General features: G+C 37.8%; 1 protein-coding gene across 1 annotated transcript in view; it reads right to left on the reverse strand.

Moving 5' to 3' along the window:
* Positions 1–273: 273 nt before the first annotated feature.
* The window catches only part of LOC131954439 (putative JmjC domain-containing histone demethylation protein 2C), a gene marked incomplete at its 5' end in the record, with an annotated part of 44,517 nt that continues 23,497 nt past the window's right edge, over positions 274–21,293 (reverse strand). The window contains 21 exon segments of the mRNA XM_059318107.1: positions 274–869; positions 1,090–1,224; positions 1,363–1,539; positions 1,683–1,822; positions 1,980–2,327; positions 2,443–2,614; positions 2,721–3,029; positions 3,134–3,451; positions 3,567–3,688; positions 4,207–4,302; positions 4,396–4,545; positions 4,640–4,756; positions 5,339–5,439; positions 5,556–5,748; positions 5,863–6,208; positions 6,724–6,933; positions 7,189–9,039; positions 9,183–9,320; positions 10,716–10,932; positions 13,694–15,587; positions 18,539–18,740. Of these exon segments, the coding sequence (XP_059174090.1) occupies positions 798–869; positions 1,090–1,224; positions 1,363–1,539; positions 1,683–1,822; positions 1,980–2,327; positions 2,443–2,614; positions 2,721–3,029; positions 3,134–3,451; positions 3,567–3,688; positions 4,207–4,302; positions 4,396–4,545; positions 4,640–4,756; positions 5,339–5,439; positions 5,556–5,748; positions 5,863–6,208; positions 6,724–6,933; positions 7,189–9,039; positions 9,183–9,320; positions 10,716–10,932; positions 13,694–15,587; positions 18,539–18,740 (7,308 nt within the window). The 3' untranslated portion in view covers positions 274–797.

Genomic DNA, 21,293 nt, shown 5'->3' on the forward strand with positions numbered 1-21,293 from the left:
AAACATCTGGCTCTTTAAAGACACACATCTTTACAAGGTTTATTTGTTTTTTTTAAATGATGAATAACATGAAAATGTTGCAAATTTAACTTCCAACAAAATCATTTAGGATGTAGACAAACAAATCAATGCCATCAGGTACCTCAGTTTACAATTTTTGTTGTTGTGATTTCTTATGAGTACTAGATAAGCAGTAAAATCAAGATGTGATAAGAGCATTTTGTTTCAGAATAAAGGCTGTGCCATTACAAATTTAACTACCAAAAAAAAACAAAAAAAAAAAAAACAAATGCAAAATTGCCATTTCAATCACAACCAGGGATAATGTTAACTATCAATACTTAAGTTGCAATCTTGAAACTTAAAATTTTTTTTAGTAATAGAAGTGATCAAAGGGAGTTATTTCCCTTTATCTATATTTCAAATAAGAATAATAGCCTTATGTTACAAATCAGCAAAACAGTAATCACAGACATATTTTGAGAATGATTGCTATCCAAAAACACCAGCTCTCAAAAGAAATAGACAGGAAATGTTTTGGGACAGACAGAAATCTCAATGAACACAAAATTGTTTGAATTCTCTGATATTGTGTGCACACTTCTTCAATAAAGCAGTAATCTCCTTTGGAGATGAATTTGTAACTGCAACAGGTTTTTTCATCATTTACAAAGTTATTGAAGCACAGCCCATTTCCATGAGTTAGCTTAAGTTTGAAGCAGACAGTCAATCTAGTAGTGCAGTATGTATATAACGTATAGACATACACACATTTAACTTGGTATTTCTCTCATCTATTAGTCATCTGGGTCATGTTCTCGCAGCACAGCTATAGCATCTTTAACAGCATGATATATTATGTTTTTTACCTGTTAATAGAAAAAGTATAAATTTAATTAAAGTACTGATATTCTGAAAAACAAAGTATTTTTTTAAAAAGCTAGTATTTTAAGCTTGACTAAGTAGAATCTAGCTTGTCTAAAAAAAAAAAAATCAATGTTGAAAGATTCTGGAGGATTTACATCAAAAAGTATGGCAACAGAATTGACAAAACTATGAACTAAATCTAATATTAAATTTAAAAATTACCTGTAGTTTGTCCTCATGGTTGGAGTGTGTTTCAGACAGCTGACGAAACTCTTGAGTTAGTCGGAAACAATGATTCAAGTGTTCAGGTGAGACAAAATCTTCAGCCACCTTAATACAGCTATGAAGATTCCGTACCTAGGTAAAAAAAAAAAATTTTTTCAAATAAAATTCATAAGATATAAAAAAAATTGTAAACAAGTTAAATGAGACATGCTATCATTAATGTTAATTTTTTTTTTAGCAAGCAGCATTTGTAAAAAGAAAATCCCATACCTGATGTGGTGCTCCAGCAGGAATGAAGATTGCATCTCCTAAACACTGGACAATAGTGTAGCCTTGGACTCCGTACTCTTTAAGAAGCCTATCACAGAGCTCTTTATCCAAGTACCAACTCTGGTCATGAATAGCATCATGGTCTTTCTCAATGATTTCACCCCGCTCTTTAGCCACCTGGAACATTTTTTTTATTACAATACAATTGTTACTTCTCTAAACTGGGTAAACATTTACACAAATTATTTGTGAGATACTTTTTAGTTAACCTATTATAACGGGAAAGTTGAATACAAAAATTATTCAAAAAGAAAAAATACCTTGTTGAGAAAATCTCTGATTTTATCAGCATCGTGAGCATCATATATGTGCCACAAAGCACCGGGTATTTCATGCACCTCACGCACTCTCCTCTTGGTGATACTATCACAGCCTGCATCATCTATGGCTTTTACAGCAGCTAAAAAAATGTATTTGATCATGAAGCAATAAAAGGTTTGTTGATTAAATTCTAGAATCTTTTTATAAACAGGTAGACTATGTGTAATTTATTAGCAAGTTAGAAAAATGTCAGTTACTTTTTAAGTTTAGTAGAAAGGTCAGTAAGAATAAATTACCTTCTTCCTGGACTTTCCGGCCTCCTGGTCCATCCCATGGAATTCCAACATAAACCATAACATTGACTGCATCAGATATATCCAAGTGTAGATTTGTAGTACCTTCTTTAGGGAACTGAGAGGAACCATAAGCATTGTACATTTTGGGTCCCAGGTCAGGACGCACAAGGAAGTCAGGAAGTCTTGAAGCAAGATTGAGTTTTCCATTTCTTTGAGTGTATTCTGGCAGTGGCAGTGCTTGCATCAGATCTTGGAATCGGGATGGCAGAAGTTCACTGAAGTCATCACCTGGTGGCCAGTCCTTTAGTTTCAGCAACATAGGCTCATCATTTTCATCAACTGGACGGTCTAAAAATAAAACAATTCATAAATGTTTCTGGGAAATTTGACAAGTTTGTTAAAAACTGCAGAAAAAGATACCAGTGTTTTCAAATGTTAAAAAACAGAATTATAGGGTACTTACTCTTTAGGTTTTCAAAACCTTCCCAGAAATCTCCCATTGTATGACCAATGATAGTATTTCCAGTACGGCAATTGACAACCTCATTCTCTACATTTCCGAATTCTTTGACAAAAACTTCTGGCTTCCAAATATTCATGTTCATCTTTTTATCAGCACAGGATACCAATACAGGCTGAAAATAAAATACATTGATCAATATTAATTAAATTAATTGATTCTCATTAAAATGTTATATACAGATAAGATAAAAATATATTAAATTTTAATGGAAAAAGTACCTGTCCTCTCTTCCACTGCTCTTGGAAAATCTGCAAATTCCCTTTGTGATGAGCATCGTGTAAACGCAGTAGTTTCCCATCACAGAGCCAGGAATGAGGAACATCTGGGTACAACACACTGGTCTCCATTATGTTGTGAACCATAATAGGTATTTCCCTCTTCCAGCCACCAAGTCGAGGTGTGTAATGTAGAAATTTGAAGGGGGCACCACCATCTGTACAGCTTTTCTCTACAACTGACTGAATGATATCGTCCAATGTGCTGAGTCCACTTCCCTTCTTCACTTTTTTGTCATTTGCTACTTTGGGCTGAATTACAAACATTAAAAAAATTATATACATGTGCCATAAAATAAAAAGGTCCTTTAAAATATTAAAATCACAAGATCCTTCTACTTTGATAATTATCTTACCTTGCCAGCAGTTTTGGTAAGCAATTCACGAAGAGTAGAGCACCCAGATTTTTTCTCAGCATCTTCAGCAAGTTCATCACCAGGAACTGTTTTCTCCAGCTTGCGCTTAGGGTCTTTATCTCTGTTGGTGTCTGGTTCCATAGAAGCAACTTCAGCTAATATGCTGAGGGGTGAGGAAGTTGTATCAGGGTTATAACTGTCCAAAGTCTTGAGTGGGTTCGCATCTTGGTTTTTCTTGCTTTTGTTGTGCTTATTGCTATGCTCTTCAGAACCAAAGCCATTTGGGAGTTTCCTCGTGTTGACTGCATTCAAAAGTTGCTGAAGAAAACAATTTTAATCTGAGATATTTTCTTCTACTAAATATCTACAACAGCATTAAGACAAAATTTAATAACTTTTTAATATAAAAATATACATAGGTGAAGAATCATACCTGATTAATTCCATTTTTGGGTACCAATTTGTTCTCAGAGTTGTTACCACCACAAGGACAATTTGACGGGATGGACCATTTTGTGCGAATATCATGTATCAATCTACCTAGTTCCCATAGAGCTGTTAACAATAATGTAAATAAGTTACATTTTATTTAAATTAAAAAAAAAAAAAGACAAAACAAGTTAATAAAAAGTCTAGTGACAATTTAAGCGCAATTTCCATAATTAATTTTTTGTGACCGAACAAAGGGATATTTTTGAAAACTTTCTTCGGCAATATTGTTCTAAATTATGGCAGGAATCTATTGGTAAATGTTTCAAGTCGCTAAGTGGTCTGGTTGCTGAGATATGGGGCAAAAACTGCATTTTTTCGAGGTTTTTTGGCTTTTCCGGGAAATCCAAGAAGGAATTCCGGGAATTTTTTTGGCCCACAATCATCCTCGGAGCTTGCTTAACATATTTGCTTTTGGAACTAGTCCTCGATATTGCTTCGTTGAGGAGGAGATACGACTTAAAGCTGCGGACACACATCCATCCAGAAATAACGAGTTAATAATCGCAATTGTCAGTGTGGAAATTGCGCTAAAAAACCCCTCGCTAATTCTCTATTAAAAAGTTGATTTCTGGAAAACTCACCATCACTTGGTATGATTTGTGTGAGCATCATCTCACTAGCTTTATGGGCTTGTCTATTGGAACTACAAGTCAGCCATTTATCTTCAGCTAGGATTTCTAGAATAAACAAAACAATATTTAAGATACATTCATTGATTAAGTAATCTTGGAATATTAAGCCGACCTAAACAGCTTTTTAAACAAACTTACTTTTTCCTTCCTTAATACGGACTTTGTAGCAATCCAGGCAAACTACAAATCCACATTTGTGACAAACCCAGTGCATGTTAAATAGTGTAGTGTCACAAACGTCACACATTTCTCGCACACCCATCACAGCTCTTTTCCAAACTATCTTCACTGCAAGGTTAAAAGTAAAATTTTATTTATCTTTAAGTTGCAATGTTTGTGTAATTGCATATAAAGCTTTAAAAAGTTAATTTAAAGCACATACCATTGTCACCAGCCCAGGACTTTGCTTCCCTTTCTTGCTCAACCAACTCACAAAATTTATCCCCCACTTTGGAAATAATAAACTTGGAGTTTTCAACATCAAGCTCAGGCTCTTCAACTGATATATAATTAAAAAATTGTTATGCTTAATTTAAACACCTATACAACAAAAAACAACTGAACAAAAACTTGCACCATATATCTATGCAAGTCTAGCAGTGTCTCTGTTAAATTAACTTATGCCTTTAAGCCTGAAAAAACTATTTATTACAACATAAGTGGCTTGATAAACCAGAGGCTACACATGCCTATCAAGTAATGATCCTGATAGTAATATGCTCACCTTTTACATTTTCATTAAAAATTTTTTTTTGCAAATTAGTTAAATCATAAAATAAATTTGACCCATATTTGAAATTTTTAAAACATTTTGTATAAGAATTTATTAAAACCATCACAGAAGCATTCTTGGCAAGGCTTTTGGCTGATGCAACGGTGAGAAGAAACAATTTTGCTCTTGGTTCTGTTATACAGAATGTTACCAAAAAAAATGTGCACGCTCAACTTTCATTTGGTTTCTTGCCAACTATTTAACTGCCTTCTCTGTTGTCTGGTATTTAGTTTTTTTTTTTTTAAAAGCAGCACTTCAATGAAATAAATAACTATTTATGTCATGCAAAAGAAAATTTGTTGTAATTACTTGGAAAGCGTGGGAGCCAAGGCTCAATATCATCTGGGTCTGCATCAGAGAGTTCAGAAAATCCATGAATTGTGACAAAACCACGTGGATTGTACTTCAGTCTACAGAAACAAAACAATTAGTAAATTACTTAAGAAAAGTAATTTTAAAATATTTAAAATGTTATATAAACAACATTTTAAAATATCAAAATGAAATATAAACAAAAATGTGTTACCTTCTAAAAGCATAAAATCTGCAGAAAATATTGGGCTGTTTTTTACTTCTTTGAACCGGGGTCATTTTACATTCTCTACACTTGGTCAGTTTAGGAGTGATTTCACTGCAAGGGCCATCTTGTATGAAAGGTGACATGGTTTTCTTCAAGGTAGCAACGGTCATCTTTACCAATGGTTTATTGAAAGAAGAACCTGAAATTCATCAAAAATAAATATAAATCTGTTTTTAAAAAAAAAAAAACCTACTTAAAACCAAAATTCCTTGTCTTGTCACCATCTCTCTATTACAATCTTAACTATTCTTACTTTTCTTACTATCTTTTGATGAAGCCTCTTTACTCCTCCTGGTTTTCTTGGCATCCTTGTTGATTTTGTTGATGTTTTTATTTGAGTTGAGTTTAGATATTGTAGTTGTGGCTGTTGTGCTGCTGCTACAGGAAGATGTTGAAGATGCTGGTGACATGTTGGCAGTGTTACTCTCTGAAAATGCTGGAGATGGGTTTGAATGCTCGGAATGTGGGGAAGGTGAAGATACTGCTGTTGGGACTGTAGGAACCTTCTCCAGGAGTTTGGACGGCAAGGGACTATTATCACGAGATTGCTTGGATGAATTGAAAGTTGAATCTTCCTTTTTAACAGACTGGCCATCATCCTATGGTAAGTTAAATTGAAAAGAAAATTAGTTATTAGAAAGCATTTCAAAATATATGCAAATTTTGCTGACAATATTATAGGCTCAGTAAAATTTTAACAACTGTTTTAAACTTCTATTTTTTAGAATTTAAAAAAAGAACTGGTTTATTTAGCAATAGCAGGTGCATGACCTACATAAGTGCTGTTTACAACATACGGTTGAAGCTTATGACAAGCTGTCATTATATTAATCTTATGACAAGCTGTCATTATATTAATCATTCAGTTCAGGACAAGTATCTTTTGAGCACAAGCTAACACTAAAAAACAGGTCTTACATAATTACAGTATTTAATTAAAAATGTTTTACTTTAATTTGTTGATTGAATTGGTATACGCGTTTTAATCTAACAGTGTACACACATTTTACTACAAGGTTTACTCTTTAGCAGAAAAGGGAATGAAAACTTTTTATAATAAACATGGTTAAGTGAATGACTAGTATTTAGAGAAAATGGGAATTTCTTAAGTCACCTTAATCTTGATGTCCTTATCTGGTTTGCCCCGTTTGTTTGTGCTATTCTTTTTGCGCTGATTATTATTATTATTGTTGTTATTGGAAGCGTTTGGAGGTGGAGTTGAGGCAGATGATTCTTTGTCTGAATCTCCTTTACTTTTCTTAACGGATCCACCAGATTTTCGAGGCTTTACTCTCTTCTTTGCCCCAAATGATTTAGATGAATTCTGGATAAATTACAGATATACAATTGATTAAGGGACTACACTATTTTAGTATTCTACTAACAATAAACATTCCACCACACTACTTTATACATTTAAATTTATGAAGCATTTATGACTTAGAGATTGACAAAAATGAAAAGATCTACAACTATTATTTGAACTTACAATCTGACCAAACCATTTTGATTACAATATTTTGAAAGCATATAATTAATATTTTTAGAAGTAAGGGAGTTTAAAATGAACTATTCCTACCTGCATTTCAGACTCTGAAGCAGATGAGGTAGATTCATCAATATGATGGTTGAGATCACTAACATTGCCATTAGGCAAAGTCACAACAACATTAGCAGGCGATGCACTTCTATTTTCAAGACTACCTTCTGGTGAATTTTCAACACAACTGATGATATCCCTGGTGTGATTGGAGTTTGATGAATCTTCTTCAGCCTGCACAGGCACAGGCGTCTCGGATTTTTTGTCCTCGTCATGGCGCTGAAGCCATGCCTTTTTCATATGATGTGGATGGCTGGAGCCAGAATTGTTTCCGCTTTTATTCAGTGGGCTGTTGGTATCAGAAGGTTTTATCTGTGGGGGTGGGCTGGAGGCACTAAGTGTATCAGAATCTGTGTCCACTTGATTGTTCGCCACCCTGTTTATAGTATCCATAATACGGCTATTATAAGAGTCAGAAACATTGGAAGGTGTGTTGTCTTGCCTAGTAGCTGAGGCTGTTGCTTCAGGTGTATTATTAGGCAAAGTTTGTATGTGAGAGTCTGGTTTTCTTTCTTGAAGACTAGGTTCAACTTTGTTACACTGAGTGGAAACTAAAGCAGCTGCTTGCTGTCTTTCCCTTTCAGCCTTTTCCTGTGCTTTCTTTTCTTCTTGAAGGAATGCAGATTGGACAGTATTGTCCACAAAGGATTTGAAGCTGTCAATGTAAGATGAATGGCCGCTGAGAGATGAAGTGAGAACAGGCTTGGTGAAACATGTACTGCTGCTGGAGGTGGTGTATGGTGATGGGTTGGTTAGTATCTGTGGGGTGGTGACAGGAATGGACATGGGCTGACTCACTCCAGCCATTTCAGGGTGTCCTTTTGGCTTCTTTCTACTTGATGTGTTACCATCTTTCCCACCACTTTTCCTCTTATTCCCTGAAGGGCTCAGCTGTGATGTTTTGGGGGCTGGTATTGTATTAGGAGCTAGAGGGCTGGAATTGTGCTGTATGGGAGGTGGGCCTGAAGGGTGTGGACCCCCAACCTGGCTGTAGATAGGGTTGGGTACCAGTCCTTGCTGAATGAGGCTGTAGCTGTAAGCTATGGAACTAGGCAATGAGACAGGTGCTTGAGCCACTGAAGCTGGGTAACCAGGATGCATCTGCTGTGGCTGCTGCTCCAGTGGTTTTTTATTAGCACTGGGAGACTTACAAAAGTTCAAAGGCTGGGGCATTGCCTGTGGCTGACTAGTCGTTGGCTTGTATGGGCTCTGAGATCTCGGAGATGAGTGCGGGTCAAGAGAGCGAAAACCGGAGCTGTGTGGTGGTGGCTGTGTATGAGTTGGGCCACTGGGAACAGGGCTGGAATGGTGCAGAAGATGAGGATGGACTCCGGTGGCAGGACTAGTTGACGAGGACTGGGGACGATCTGGACGATGTTCTGGAGTGTGTGCTGGTCTGGGGTGCTGTGGACGAGGAGACGAGGATGAGGGAGAGTTGTGATGAGAGTGGGCTTGTATTGGGTTCTCCATCTTTACAACAGGCTTCACGTCTCTCTTCACTATGACAGAGCTGTGAGGCTCTCTCTTAATGTCTTTAGGGTTGTAAGCTTGATTTGGGTGTAGTGTGTTGGCAGCATGAGGTGGCAAAGATGAATAGAGGGGTTTCTTGTCTTCATCTTCTATTTGCCTGGGCTCTGGGATAAGACCTCTTTGTTTGAGCTGCTCTGTTGTGATTGTGGTTGACTGGGAAGAAGGATAACCGTAGAGGCTAAAGACAGGTTTCTGGGTAGACTGAGGGTAGCCACTGGTATTATAAGCATAACCAGGAAACACTGGGTTTTTTTCAGGCTTGTTTAGATAACGCTTGTCATCAGAAATTGATTCAGGTTCCTGAAAAGGTTAAACACATTTTTTTTAAGTAAAAAAAAAAATACCATGTAGTCAGCATTTTAAAAACATGTACCCATTATTTAAAAAAAAACAATGCCCCACAACCAAGTGCAATCAGAAAAGAAATCTGAGTTCTCACATACCCTTTTGACTTTTTCCTCTTTTCTGTGCTCAAACTGCTTATCATGATATGGCATGTTATGTTGAACTGGATGGTGAGCTTCCGTTTTTGGCATAAAGCCCCTGCCTGTACCTCGAGTTATAGAAGGAAACATGATTCCCTGTAGGCAAAAGATCACAAAATGTTAGGAAACCAAAATTCTTTGTGGGCAAAGGTTGGTGAAATTCTAGTTTATTTTTATTAAAAGAATTGTAATAGATAAATGTAAAAATAAAAAAAATTATAACTATTGACACAAAGCAATGCCTCCAACTTGCATTCCATGTTATTAACTGCAAGCTTACAAATAAATTCAATAAGATATTTTAGAAAAATAACAGCAATTTTAGCTATCAATATTTGAAAAGCTTGTCAGTGGAAATAATACTTTAAAGAGAAAACTCAACACAAGAAAAATAAAGGAGTAAAAACGTTCTATTTTATCTCATATTACAAACCATAAAAATAGAAAGGCAATTGCGAATAACGATAGACAAATTACTGCAAACAAAATGTCAATTTGAGATATTTGTTTTGACAACTGGTGATAAATTATGACGCAGGGACAAATGTAACCCTTATTGACTTTTTAATATTACAAACACCAGATTGTGTTCTATTTTAGTTTTTTAAAAATCGATACCAACACGAAATAATATACGCGACAGAGCTGATGGATAATAGACCGAACCATACTGGTTCAGCGCGCGTGACTGGTTGCTTCAATTAGCCTAGCTACACATGCTAAAAAAAAAAACGTACTAGGAGACGGCCCCCGACACGAAATACTATCCCGCTTATCTGCCAACAATCCCCGAATCTATTCATAGCAGCTTACACATCAGTGAATAGTAAAGAGCCAGCACGCTACAGGTGCACAAAAATGTTGAAGCCAAGTAAAATACGCTCGAGATAATAAAAACCTTGTTTGATAAAAGAGGTGGGGGGAGCGGTGGGGGCGAAGAAGGCAGCTTGAATTGGCAGCCCGGCGGTACAAACGTACAAAGACCGTTATATTCACTGGTTGGACTGGGTCAAAGGATCAACTGTGTGGTAGTGGCACGACCGGTGTGGAGTTCGTTTAATTAAACAGGGTTAGAAGAATGCACAGAGTGACTAATACAATTTGAGCTGTTATATTGAATTCCCCCTAGAGAGATAACCAGAAGTTACTTCGTGATGGTGGTGGTGGTGGGAAGGAAGAGAAATTCACCATTATTAATTAAACACCTCGACTGTTCTAATCAAACTTAACAGATGGTTATCAAAACGTTATGTGGTACAAGGGTACAAATAATAAGATAAGCAGGGATATAAGATAAAGGACACGAACTGTCATGTTGACCAAAGAAAAGAAAAAAAAACCCATTTAACTCAAATTGCTACAATCAACTGACAATCGTGGCGGCACATTTTCCCAAAACATCATAAAGCACAAAAGGGCCACGAACTGTCAGTTTTAATGAAACGCCTTGCGACAACAGCTGAGTGTAGACAATTGAAAAAGATAACCAACCTGTTGAGAGGCGAGCCGCGTGAGTGACTCAGCAAAATGCTGGTCCACAGCAGCGACGGTATCCACACTCTCCCGTAGTATACGGTCCTGGTTTTGTTTGTGCTCCCACTCCTGGCGTTCCCGTTCTATTCTCTCTTTGTCTATTCGCTCTTTCTCGAGACGTTCTCTTTCCCTCTCGGCTTTTTCTCGCTCTATTTTTTCTTTCTCAATTCTTTCCCTGCAACATTCAATAACATTTCTTAAGAGACCATTCTGTGCTTTGGTTGATATTTTTATGAAAAAAAAATATATGTGTAAGTGTAAAAAAAAAAAAGCTGAATTCAAGTCATCAGTTTCTTTTAGTCTGTTTAAAGTTTAAGAAGATATACAAACAAGATTTAGAAACACGGCAACTAGTTTGACATTACGACCACGAACATGTTGGGCTTTAGTGTGGTTTTTGTTCTCTTTGTTGACAAACTTGTTTAGGCCTATAGGCGTATGTTGTTTTATTTTCTATTTCAGCACTTGAAGATTTATGCTTAAATAACGTTTTAATTCTAAATATTTAAAAAAAAAAGAACAGATTCCATAGATTTATAGTGAATATCTAAAATAAAATAAAACACCAGACAAAAGCCAGCCAATGCAGCCTTAACTATGCCCAGGTCAGGAAAAAAAATGCGTGCATACCACGTACACGGCGCTTTGTCTAAACCAGGGGTCTCCAAACTTTTCAGTCCGAGGGCCGCATTAACTATCAATTTCCAGTTCGGGGGCCAGTTTCTTCCAGACATGTCTTTGATTTTTCTGGGCAAAGTTCCTCAGCCAGCACCAACAAACGTTTTTTTTCCGTGGAAAAAAAACTCCGCGGGCCGGATGAGAGGACCTCGCGGGCCGCATCCGGCCCGCGGGCCGTAGTTTGGAGACCCCTGGTCTAAACGGTAGCGCGCGATAACCTTGACACTTGGCGTTTATAACTGCTGAGGTGAAGTGTGCTATCGCGTTTCGTAAGCCAGGACAAACGTCAGAAGACGTTTCACACATGCAACAGCGCTATTGACCTGGCGTGTCGGCCAATGTTTTATTGTGTGGGTGCGGATGCCTAGCGCAGGTGTGCTGCGCCCCTCGTTTTTTTTTTAAACAGCAAAATGCGTTGTTTAAAAATTTAAATGGAGTCTGATACTACCTGAAGTGGAAAATGGGACCGAAGTAGCAACCTTTGAATCGTGCAAACCAACACGTACAGCACAGTGCTATTATTAGAAACACACTCGAGTGAATAACAAGTGGGCTTACCGAATAAATTATGTTTCAAATTTTCCCGTAAACAGTTACACACAAACCTGAATTTAAATCAAGCTGTTACACCATATAGTAAAGTTGCCTGGCAGTGTCTGTTCTTTGAAATAGCCTACGCATTAACATTCTAAATAAACATAGCATCATTATCGCACATTTGTAACATCTGTCTAGTCTACTAAGCACACATGGCCTATTTTACAGCATTGGTCACGCATTTCACTGATGTATCAAAGTGTTTCATCTTTGTAACATGACTCCAGTTCAAAGATAAACATGTCTCGTTTTATAAATATCAATGATTGCTGGCGCTCACCCCACATGATACAGCAGCTACGCCCAATTTAAGGAATGTGCTATAGGCCTAAGCTATAGGCCCCTAACTATAATATATTATGAATTGCTACATGCGTCTTTTAAGAGCGCAGATCTAGATCTAGCACCATCCAATTTAAAACCAAATACTGTGGTAAACGATTTTTGGAACCTATAAAGTATTTACTCTAGAATCTATGTGTTTAGTAATAGCAGAACCATTAAATTTCAATAAGTTCATGTGAAATAGTCCTGTAATTAGGGCCTAGCCCCTAGAACCTAGATCCATATTCATCCAAAGTATCCATGTTTAAAAATTCAATTAGGCATATTTAGTAGATCTGGGCCTATGTTAATACTAAGAATATGCTAATTACTATTTAGATTTAAAAAACATTAAAACTAAGACTAAGTCAATTATTATTTTAAAAATGAAGTCAATTATTATTTTAAAAATGAAATGGAATGTCAGCGACTTCCACTTGCCAGTACTGAACTAGATTCTAGATCTAATCTAGTTTATCTACTATAATGTATCTTATTCCCACAAGATACTTCTCATTCTCTTACCTTTTTAGCAGTCCTTCCAGTACCGTGTAAGAATAAAAGGCGCAATGACCTAAACAAGCACAACGCACCAAACCTTAACGATATTCATCACTAGGCTAGGCGAGTCATAAGCAACCTTGCCAGGTTGATAAAATGTAAAATCCAATATGGCTGCTGACCTACTTTTGCTATCGCCACTGTATTCAGAACACATTCAACACACGCTTTCACGTAGAGCACGGCCACGCCGACGCCCTCTAGCTCTCGGGTCAACACACTCAAAGAGTTGACGCAATCCCCGCCTCGCCACTCATGTGTGTCTTGGTTACAACTTCGTATTGAAACACCGAAAGCAGCATCATATTTAAATATTGCCAAGGATGAATCAGTGTGTGTATGTGTGCGCTGGAGTGAGAGGTCGTTATAAAATCAATAACACGACCTGCAGCGCAACCTCTCCTTTCCTTCAGATGCGTGTAACGATCAACTCAGTGAACCCATGATGAAGATAGGACAGTTTAAAAAAAATAATAACTTGATGCGGCCAATAAATATTACGAGACCGTCTGGCGGTTATTGATTTTCTCACTACATCCAGTTAAAAAAAAATGTATGTGGTTGCATATTCAATGAAGCGAAAGCGCTCGTGTTAAAAAAAAAACGCAAATTTTATGAATGTTAATTGTATACAAAGAGTGCACCATTTACAATTATTGTCAAATGTTTTACACACACGTCTTATTCAATGACTCAATATTTTTAAGGATTATAAGAACAAAAAAAAAGTTAATGAACATTTATTTAAAAAATGTAATAATTTTTACAGTTCTTACCTTTCCATTTGTTCTTTTCGTTCTTTTTCCCTTCTGTCCTGCTCCATACGTTCTCTCTCAATTCTTTCCATTTCCATATGGTGTATGTGCTCTCTGTGGAGTGCTGCTATATCCCCAGTTAATAAACTGTCTTGAGATTTCGGGTGCATCCACTGTGTGGCTAGGGGCGTGGAAGGATACTTTCCCCTGAGCACTGCTTCCAGTGTGGCCAGTGAAGGGCCAGGTGGGTAGTTCATCAGCTGTTGCTGCTGCATCACAGCTATCTGCTGTTGCTGGGCCCTGACCATAGCGTCCATTGGGTAGTTATGGGGGAGGCTGAGATGGTGCGAGAGGGATGAAGTCAGCTGGTGTGCAGTGTTGTAAGGCAGGACACCCAGCAAACTCCGCGAGGACAGCTGCGGGACAAACGCTGCTGCAGCTGCAGATTGTGATGGTGCTGATGCGCCGGGGAGCGGCGCATGCACCGAAGGAAACGGCTGGCTCATTTTTTGTTGCTGAGCAGCTATAATGTTCTGAACGTTGCTCTGCACTGGATTTTTTCGCATTAACTCTGGGTCTCTGTACACGTGGACAGCCTCGTGCCTGTCTACGACCAGCGGACTGGAACCTGGGCTGCTCCTCACACTGCGGACATCGTCCAGCCTAGACCCTGGTCTCTTATCGTCAGACATGTGAGCTGTAAGCTGGCCATCACTAGCCCTAGAATCAGATCTGTCTTCTGTTGCTGGGGTTGTTGTGTTACTTCTGGACTGAACGTATGTAAATGCACTGTGTCTGTCGCCTAGAAACTCGTGGGGTTTTATCAAATTTGTCTCTGACCTCTCCCTGTCTGAGAGGTGATGCGAAGATAAGGAACTAGACGGTGATAAAATCTCTGCAGATGCCACAGCTTCTAGCCCCACCTTACCATCCCCATTCAGAGAATACTTGTCATTGGCTTTATTCCTCCTGGAAAGCTGGTCAGTGAGTGAACGATTGACATCAATACCCTCAGTAATGGAAGGTAACTGACTGCTGTTATGTGAGCTGATATTGCCTCCAGCTCTTAGCATTTGTTTCTTGTAGTGCATGTCCTCTTCAGAATTGGGCTCAGTTCTCTCCGTGCCAGTAGCTTTTATCCCTGCGATGCTTTTAGCTGTCTCCGCTGCTACCAGGCAGTTCCTTGTGGACTGTTCATTTGCAGTCTTTAATCTGGTCTTCACCTCAGACAGACCAACATTGTCATTGTGAAGTGTTTTGCTGCCAGAGAGAAGGTCTTGGTCATTCAGCTTTCTGGGTGCTAATGTGACTGAGTTACAACCAACAACGTCATTACTGACACAACAGCTTACTACTGACGATGAGCTCGTTGCACATTTATCACTTGATGGAACAATACTGTTTTTCTGTGCATCTTTCGATGCTATATGTATTACATCAGAACTTCCTTGAGCAGACAAAGTAGAAACAGATGATACATTTGCTGCCTCTGTGATATGTTGATCTTTAGGTCTGACTTCCTTCACAACACATTCACCTTTGAAATCACCACTTGCATCAGGGAACACCTCCTGACCCTGGGAATTACTCACTACTAAGGCAGGTGAGAGCTCAACAGGTACTGCGCTTATATCAGCCCCCTCAGAATGTGGACATTTCTTGTTTGGCGTGTGCTTGTCTCTCAACCTTGGAGACTTGGTTTTTTCCTTGGTTGGAGTCTGCTTTTTGTTGTCCTCTTCTATACGTTTCACAAGTACATTACAAGTCTGTTTACACACTGAAGAACCACTCTCTAGGTTCTCATCACTGCTGGATTTCTTTATCTTCTTACCCCCTGTTGCTTTCTTTGCTGCCTTTAATGGAGGATCTGATTTCCTTTTAGGTGTTTGTTTGGAATTCTTTGACTGATTTTGGCCTAATTTAAAAAGACAAAAAAAAATGATGATAATAGTAGTCTTTTCCATATATGCAAATACAACAAACAAAAGAAACTGATGAAATCTTACCTAGATTTTAAAAAAAACTTAAAGCTAAAGCCACTAAATAAAATTTTCAGCTGAAAAAAAATCAGTGGTTGAACTATTTTTTAGATAGCAAAACTGAAGGTTTTCTAAAATAAACTACACTTACACCCACACAGAAACACACACACACTTTATGCTTCCACACCTGCAACTCTCTCCAGCAGTTTTATCTTCCCCCCCCCCCCCCCCTTCCTCCCATCTCCTCCTGGCTCGAATCCCAGTTTCTATACCCTCTCTGCTTTATTTTCAGCGGAATTTCTCTACTGGTCTTCTAATCTAGTTACCAGTCACCACAGACAAGGAATACGAGCGTGTCCCATCAGATTTACTTTTCAGCATCTCACGAGGGGATGGATCATGTTGTGGGAACCACGTAATGGTGAACTGTGCCAGGAGTGTGAGGCGGTGAAACAGTCAGGTTTTCAAGTACTGTCTAGAGGCCCACTGAGCGGGTGCCAACAATCAATAGCTGTGCTGGGAAATGCCAACTTCTCTAGTTAAAACAACTCATCTAACCAGACTTTAAACAACGGATGCATAGGCTGATGCTGATGGCTATTAACTGATTGAAATGTGGGCTTTAATTACATTTGTATTTTTGGCAAAACAAAAAATAGGTCAGACGATAAAAAAAACAAAAACAAGCTTCACTAATGGCAATCTGGTGTATGTATGTAGAGGAGAGGCTCATTTTTATTTCAACAGTGAGTTATACATTTGGATGTCGACTGCCAAATCTGTGTGGGTTGTTATACACCGCCATCAGAGTCAAGAAAAGCAATCTAATATTTTCGCTTGGAGCCCACATATACGTGAGGTCCATCTAAATATAACCTATTACATCAACATAATCGATCCCTGGTTCGCCAGCCAGCCACATTTCCTATATTAAAGATAACGCGACACTACATCGGTCTTTGAATGTTTTTTTCTCTCCCTTTCATCTCGGTTAACGCAATATCGCCAGTAAAAAAAAATACGGCATCAGCTTTTTTTTTTCTCCCCCGTCTCCTACTCTAGGATAATGAACATTCAGGAAGGTCTCTAATGTCATTGCCTCGTTTGTTGACATGATCAAATTCACACCGGGTGTTTGTCTAGTTTTTTTTTTTACGCTTGTTTTTATTATCTAACAAAAAACATTAAAGTACAGTGTTAAATATATAAGAATAATTGTGTTACTAAGAGCTACGAGCTTGTCTAGATAAAATTGACCGATGTTATCTGGATCTAACGCTTTTTTTCTACCATGTCTGATGCACTCATTAAAAAAAATTCCCATTAAAAATACAATGAAAGAAACTGTTTCTAATGTTGACTTTTTTTTTTAAATAATAAAAAAAAAGACCTTTCAGTTATGACCCCCCCCCCCTCCTATCCTCCCCCTAGCCATTACTGTTCACTCCATTAGCACAGTGTTCGCCTCATGACGAGTCACTGTATCCCCAAAGGAAAACGCGTGTATTGATTTTGCCGTAGTTCTGCCATTCTTTACGAACCGGTGTTATTGATCTGTTTCCACCATAACTAACCCACTCCTTCTCCCCATCCCTGCCCCAATGTCAAGTTCTCCGGGCACAAAGGAGGGGTCACCTTCCAAGGGTGTTAAATTGATAAAGGACAGGTCTCTTTTTAGCACGCAAACACGTTTGAAAGGTGCGGGGTTACAAAAAAAAAAAGAAACAAAAAAAGATGGATTGATAAGAATTTTTAAAAATAATGGATAGAGAAATAACAAACTGAAGATTTGAAGTTCTTCCAAACAGGAAAAAAAAAACAACCCTTGGTATATGGGTTAAGTGTAAAAAGCGATTACACACTTCATTTAAACAGAGAGACACATGACTAACACAGCCAATGAGATCTTTTATAGGACCAAAGTTCACGCGGGGTTTGACCCTGTAGATAGGATTATGTAGGGTCAAGTTTAGATTACAGTTGACAGGACGTGTCGGTACACGGAGTAGAGGGGGAAGGGGAGAATAAGGTAAAACATTTACTTTATTCGACCAACTGAGAACACCAGCTAGGGGCCTACCCCCTACTGCGTGTTAGCTACAGTATGCCCTGATATCACACATGATCTGTTAAATTACCATTTTAAAATACATATATGGGGCTGTTTTTTAAATTAGTTCACACAGAACTAAACTACACATGTTTACTTGATTCCTAAAATAGGAAAGTGATTCATATTCCATATCCTGTTATGTCACACAGACAGCCATCTATTAATAAAACCACACACAGACAGACATGTAGATAGATCCATATGGACAACGCGGATGTATTTATTCAACGTTTAATTCAGCTAGCCCACACTAATTGTTTTATTTGAGTAAGTCGCCAGACAGACAGAGAGAACTTTGCCAGCCACGGGAGTGTAGTGCAGGGGAGTTAATGGCAGGCTTTGTTCACTCTGACGTCATGTTTTCAGATAAAGCAGGCTGGAGGAAAACTAGCAGACTGTAGTGATAACAAAAAACTACCATATGGCAGGGGGCTTTAGTAGTGCCTAGTTACACCACATGGCCGCCATTCACTTCGACACAAATCCATTTTACAACTTAACTTGTTGATCAGGTATAAATAAACAGTGAAGTAAATAAACGAATACAACTTTATTGAAGACTATATATTATTTTAAAAAGAAAACCGCACTACACAAATACAGGTAAACACTGTTTTTAGAAAGCACAAAGAAAAGAAGTTTTAAGCTAATTTATTTTAAATGCCTTCATCTAACTATTTATACCACTTGTACTACTCTCAGCTGATGGGAAAGTTAACACCTGAACAGTATCAGTATACCAAAGTATGTAACGGATAAAAGAGAGCTTACCTTTAACCCCAGCCTCAAGGTTGTGTGTCACCGTGGCACTTGATGCTGCCAACTCTGTAACTCGTGACTTCGTGCCACTACTTCTAGCGCCAACGTTTGGGGCTGCAATCACGGGGTTGCTGCTGTTACTGGAATACTTGGCTTGACTCGTGGGCACGGCTCCTGTGTGTGTGCTGACCGCTCCTCGGCTGGTCGTTATAAGCTGAAGTAATACAGCACAGATATTGTACATTTCTACATATCTATTAACTGAAGTAAAACACCACAGACATTGTACACATCTACTAACTGAAGTAGAACAGCACAAAAGTGTACACATGTATTAACTGAAGCAAACAACACTGTACACGTCTTACTATTGAAGTAGAGCAACACTCATGTACATATTTTACAAATAACTAAAGTAGAGAGACAGTAACACAGTACACAATGAAGTTGAAAACACACCAATAAGCTTTTTATTGAAGTAGAAAACAAATTATACAAACACAAATAGGTCTATTGTCGCGAACTATTAAATGACGTTGAAAACATTAATAAACTTTTATTGAAGTAGGAATTTTTTAAATATACCAACACAAATAGGTCTACTGTCGAATTATTTAATAAAGTAGAACGACACCAACTGCCCAACTATTAATTACATTAAAAAAAAAACGGTAGGCCTACACCTATTACCTAAGTACAACAATTCTCGGTACACCTTTAACTAAAATCAGACACTGTACACACTATAAATTCAAGTAATACCACAATGTACACCTGAAATAGAAGACTAACACCACAATGGCCACTAGATGTACTTGACAACAGAATATTCCTGATGAAACCAGTCAAAATTTTAATCAAGCCAACAACTGCGACACTACAAAGAACGCTAACTCTTGTGTGTATACAACTCCCCGTAGTAACACGCTCTATATTACTGCGACCTTACTTCTTAAAAAAGGCATGCGGTCACTTAAAACACCGAACACGCCACGTTCTATGGCAGCGCAGTCACGCTAAATTTGCCCGACTGAAAACCTAATTATGAACATAGCTAGTGAACTAACTGATACAACATTTCGCCGATAAACAAGGCGATAAAGGGCAACGCACTATCATCACGATGAAAGCAGACAGCCAATACTGACATCCTTATCTATACAATTGACCCATTTCTCTTTTTAACACGTTTTTATTAACTCAGCTTCGCGTGGATGTGTTTGTTGTTAAAATTGACATCGAAAATTAGCCCACTTCTGATTGCTCTATAGATCTGAAATTTGGCATGCAGGTTACTTTCGCCTAACAATTTCAGATGCAATCATAAAAACTAGCAATTAGAGACCGTAATTAGCTTAATTTAATTACGCCCAAAGGACCATAAAATTGAGGACATGATTTCTAAAGATACCGACAAGACTGGAGGCTTGTTGACACAGTTACTTCGGCCCCAATCGATGTGAGCGCGCTGGCCGTGATCGTATAGTGGTTAGTACTTCGCGTTGTGGCCGCGACAACCCAGGTTCGAATCCTGGTCGCTCAAGATTTTTTTAGTCCGTGTATTTATAAACACTTAGTCAATTCATACTTAATCAAGTCATTAGATAAAGTAGAAAATAAACTATATAAAAAACTTTTTTAAAAAACACGTTTTTCATGTGTAGCAACGGACTAAAAAGGAGAAAATAAAATACTTAAAAAAAACTTTTTAAAAAACCACGTTTTTCTTGTGGACTAAAAAGTAGAAAATAACTATTTACATACATTTGATGACAAAAAACGTGGGTCGGGCAGATGGGTCGGGAAATTTGATGGTGAACGTACCCACGTTTTTTGTCATCAAATGTATGTAAATAGTTATTTTCTACTTTTTAGTCCACAAGAAAAACGTGGTTTTTTAAAAAGTTTTTTTTAAGTATTTTATTATGACTGTTCTCTAGCTCGAATAAGGATACACATTTACTGGAATAAGACAGTCTTAGTCTATGTGAACATGCTATTGAGAGTTTATTAAAGAAGATGAAAATTTACTAAAGTACGGCTTGGATCTTTAAAAAAAAACACTTGCCCACAACACCCCCCCCCCCCCCCCCCCACTTTCCCCTAAAACGTGGCCTGAAAATGCTAGCCAAGGAACAATTATCGGATCTTCCATCAAGACAGGCCATTAGTAACGTCGAGATGAGCGGGGTTGGAAGCTTTCTCCAGCTTGATTCATATTCCCGTCACAAATATCTGTGTCAGCATTTGACATTTCCCAACGTAGGATGATTAACATGCTTGTTTATTTAACTACCGGGTGCTGGTCTACTCCTACAGAATGATCGCTGGTATAACCTTTGTAACCAACGGTATTTACATTTTAGTCGCCATCTGTATTGCGAGTCTAGTCGGATGGCTATAAATATATACTGAGAAATAACATGTATTTTTGGCAACGATATGAGAAGAAAATTGATGAAGCCTAGAAAGATGTTTATTTAAGGTATACGCAGGTCCAACAAATCAAATGCAATAATACACTGCTTAAGGGACAAACTAAAAACGTATTTTCCGCTTATTTCTAATTCTTGCGATACATAAGGTTGTCTTTTTTATTGTAAGGTTTTTTTTTCTACGATTTTTAATATTTATTTATTCAAGATCAACATTATTGAAACAGGCCAGCGTTATCTAATTAATTAATTAGTTAAACATGCAATTATTCTTTTTTTTGATTACTGCAATTAAGAATGTCGATATTTTTTTTATATCTTACGTTTTCATG

The sequence above is a fragment of the Physella acuta genome, unplaced genomic scaffold (genome assembly GCF_028476545.2).
Source record: "Physella acuta isolate Inbredline_101_S28 unplaced genomic scaffold, ASM2847654v3 ptg000998l, whole genome shotgun sequence".
NCBI lineage: Eukaryota > Metazoa > Mollusca > Gastropoda > Physidae > Physella > Physella acuta.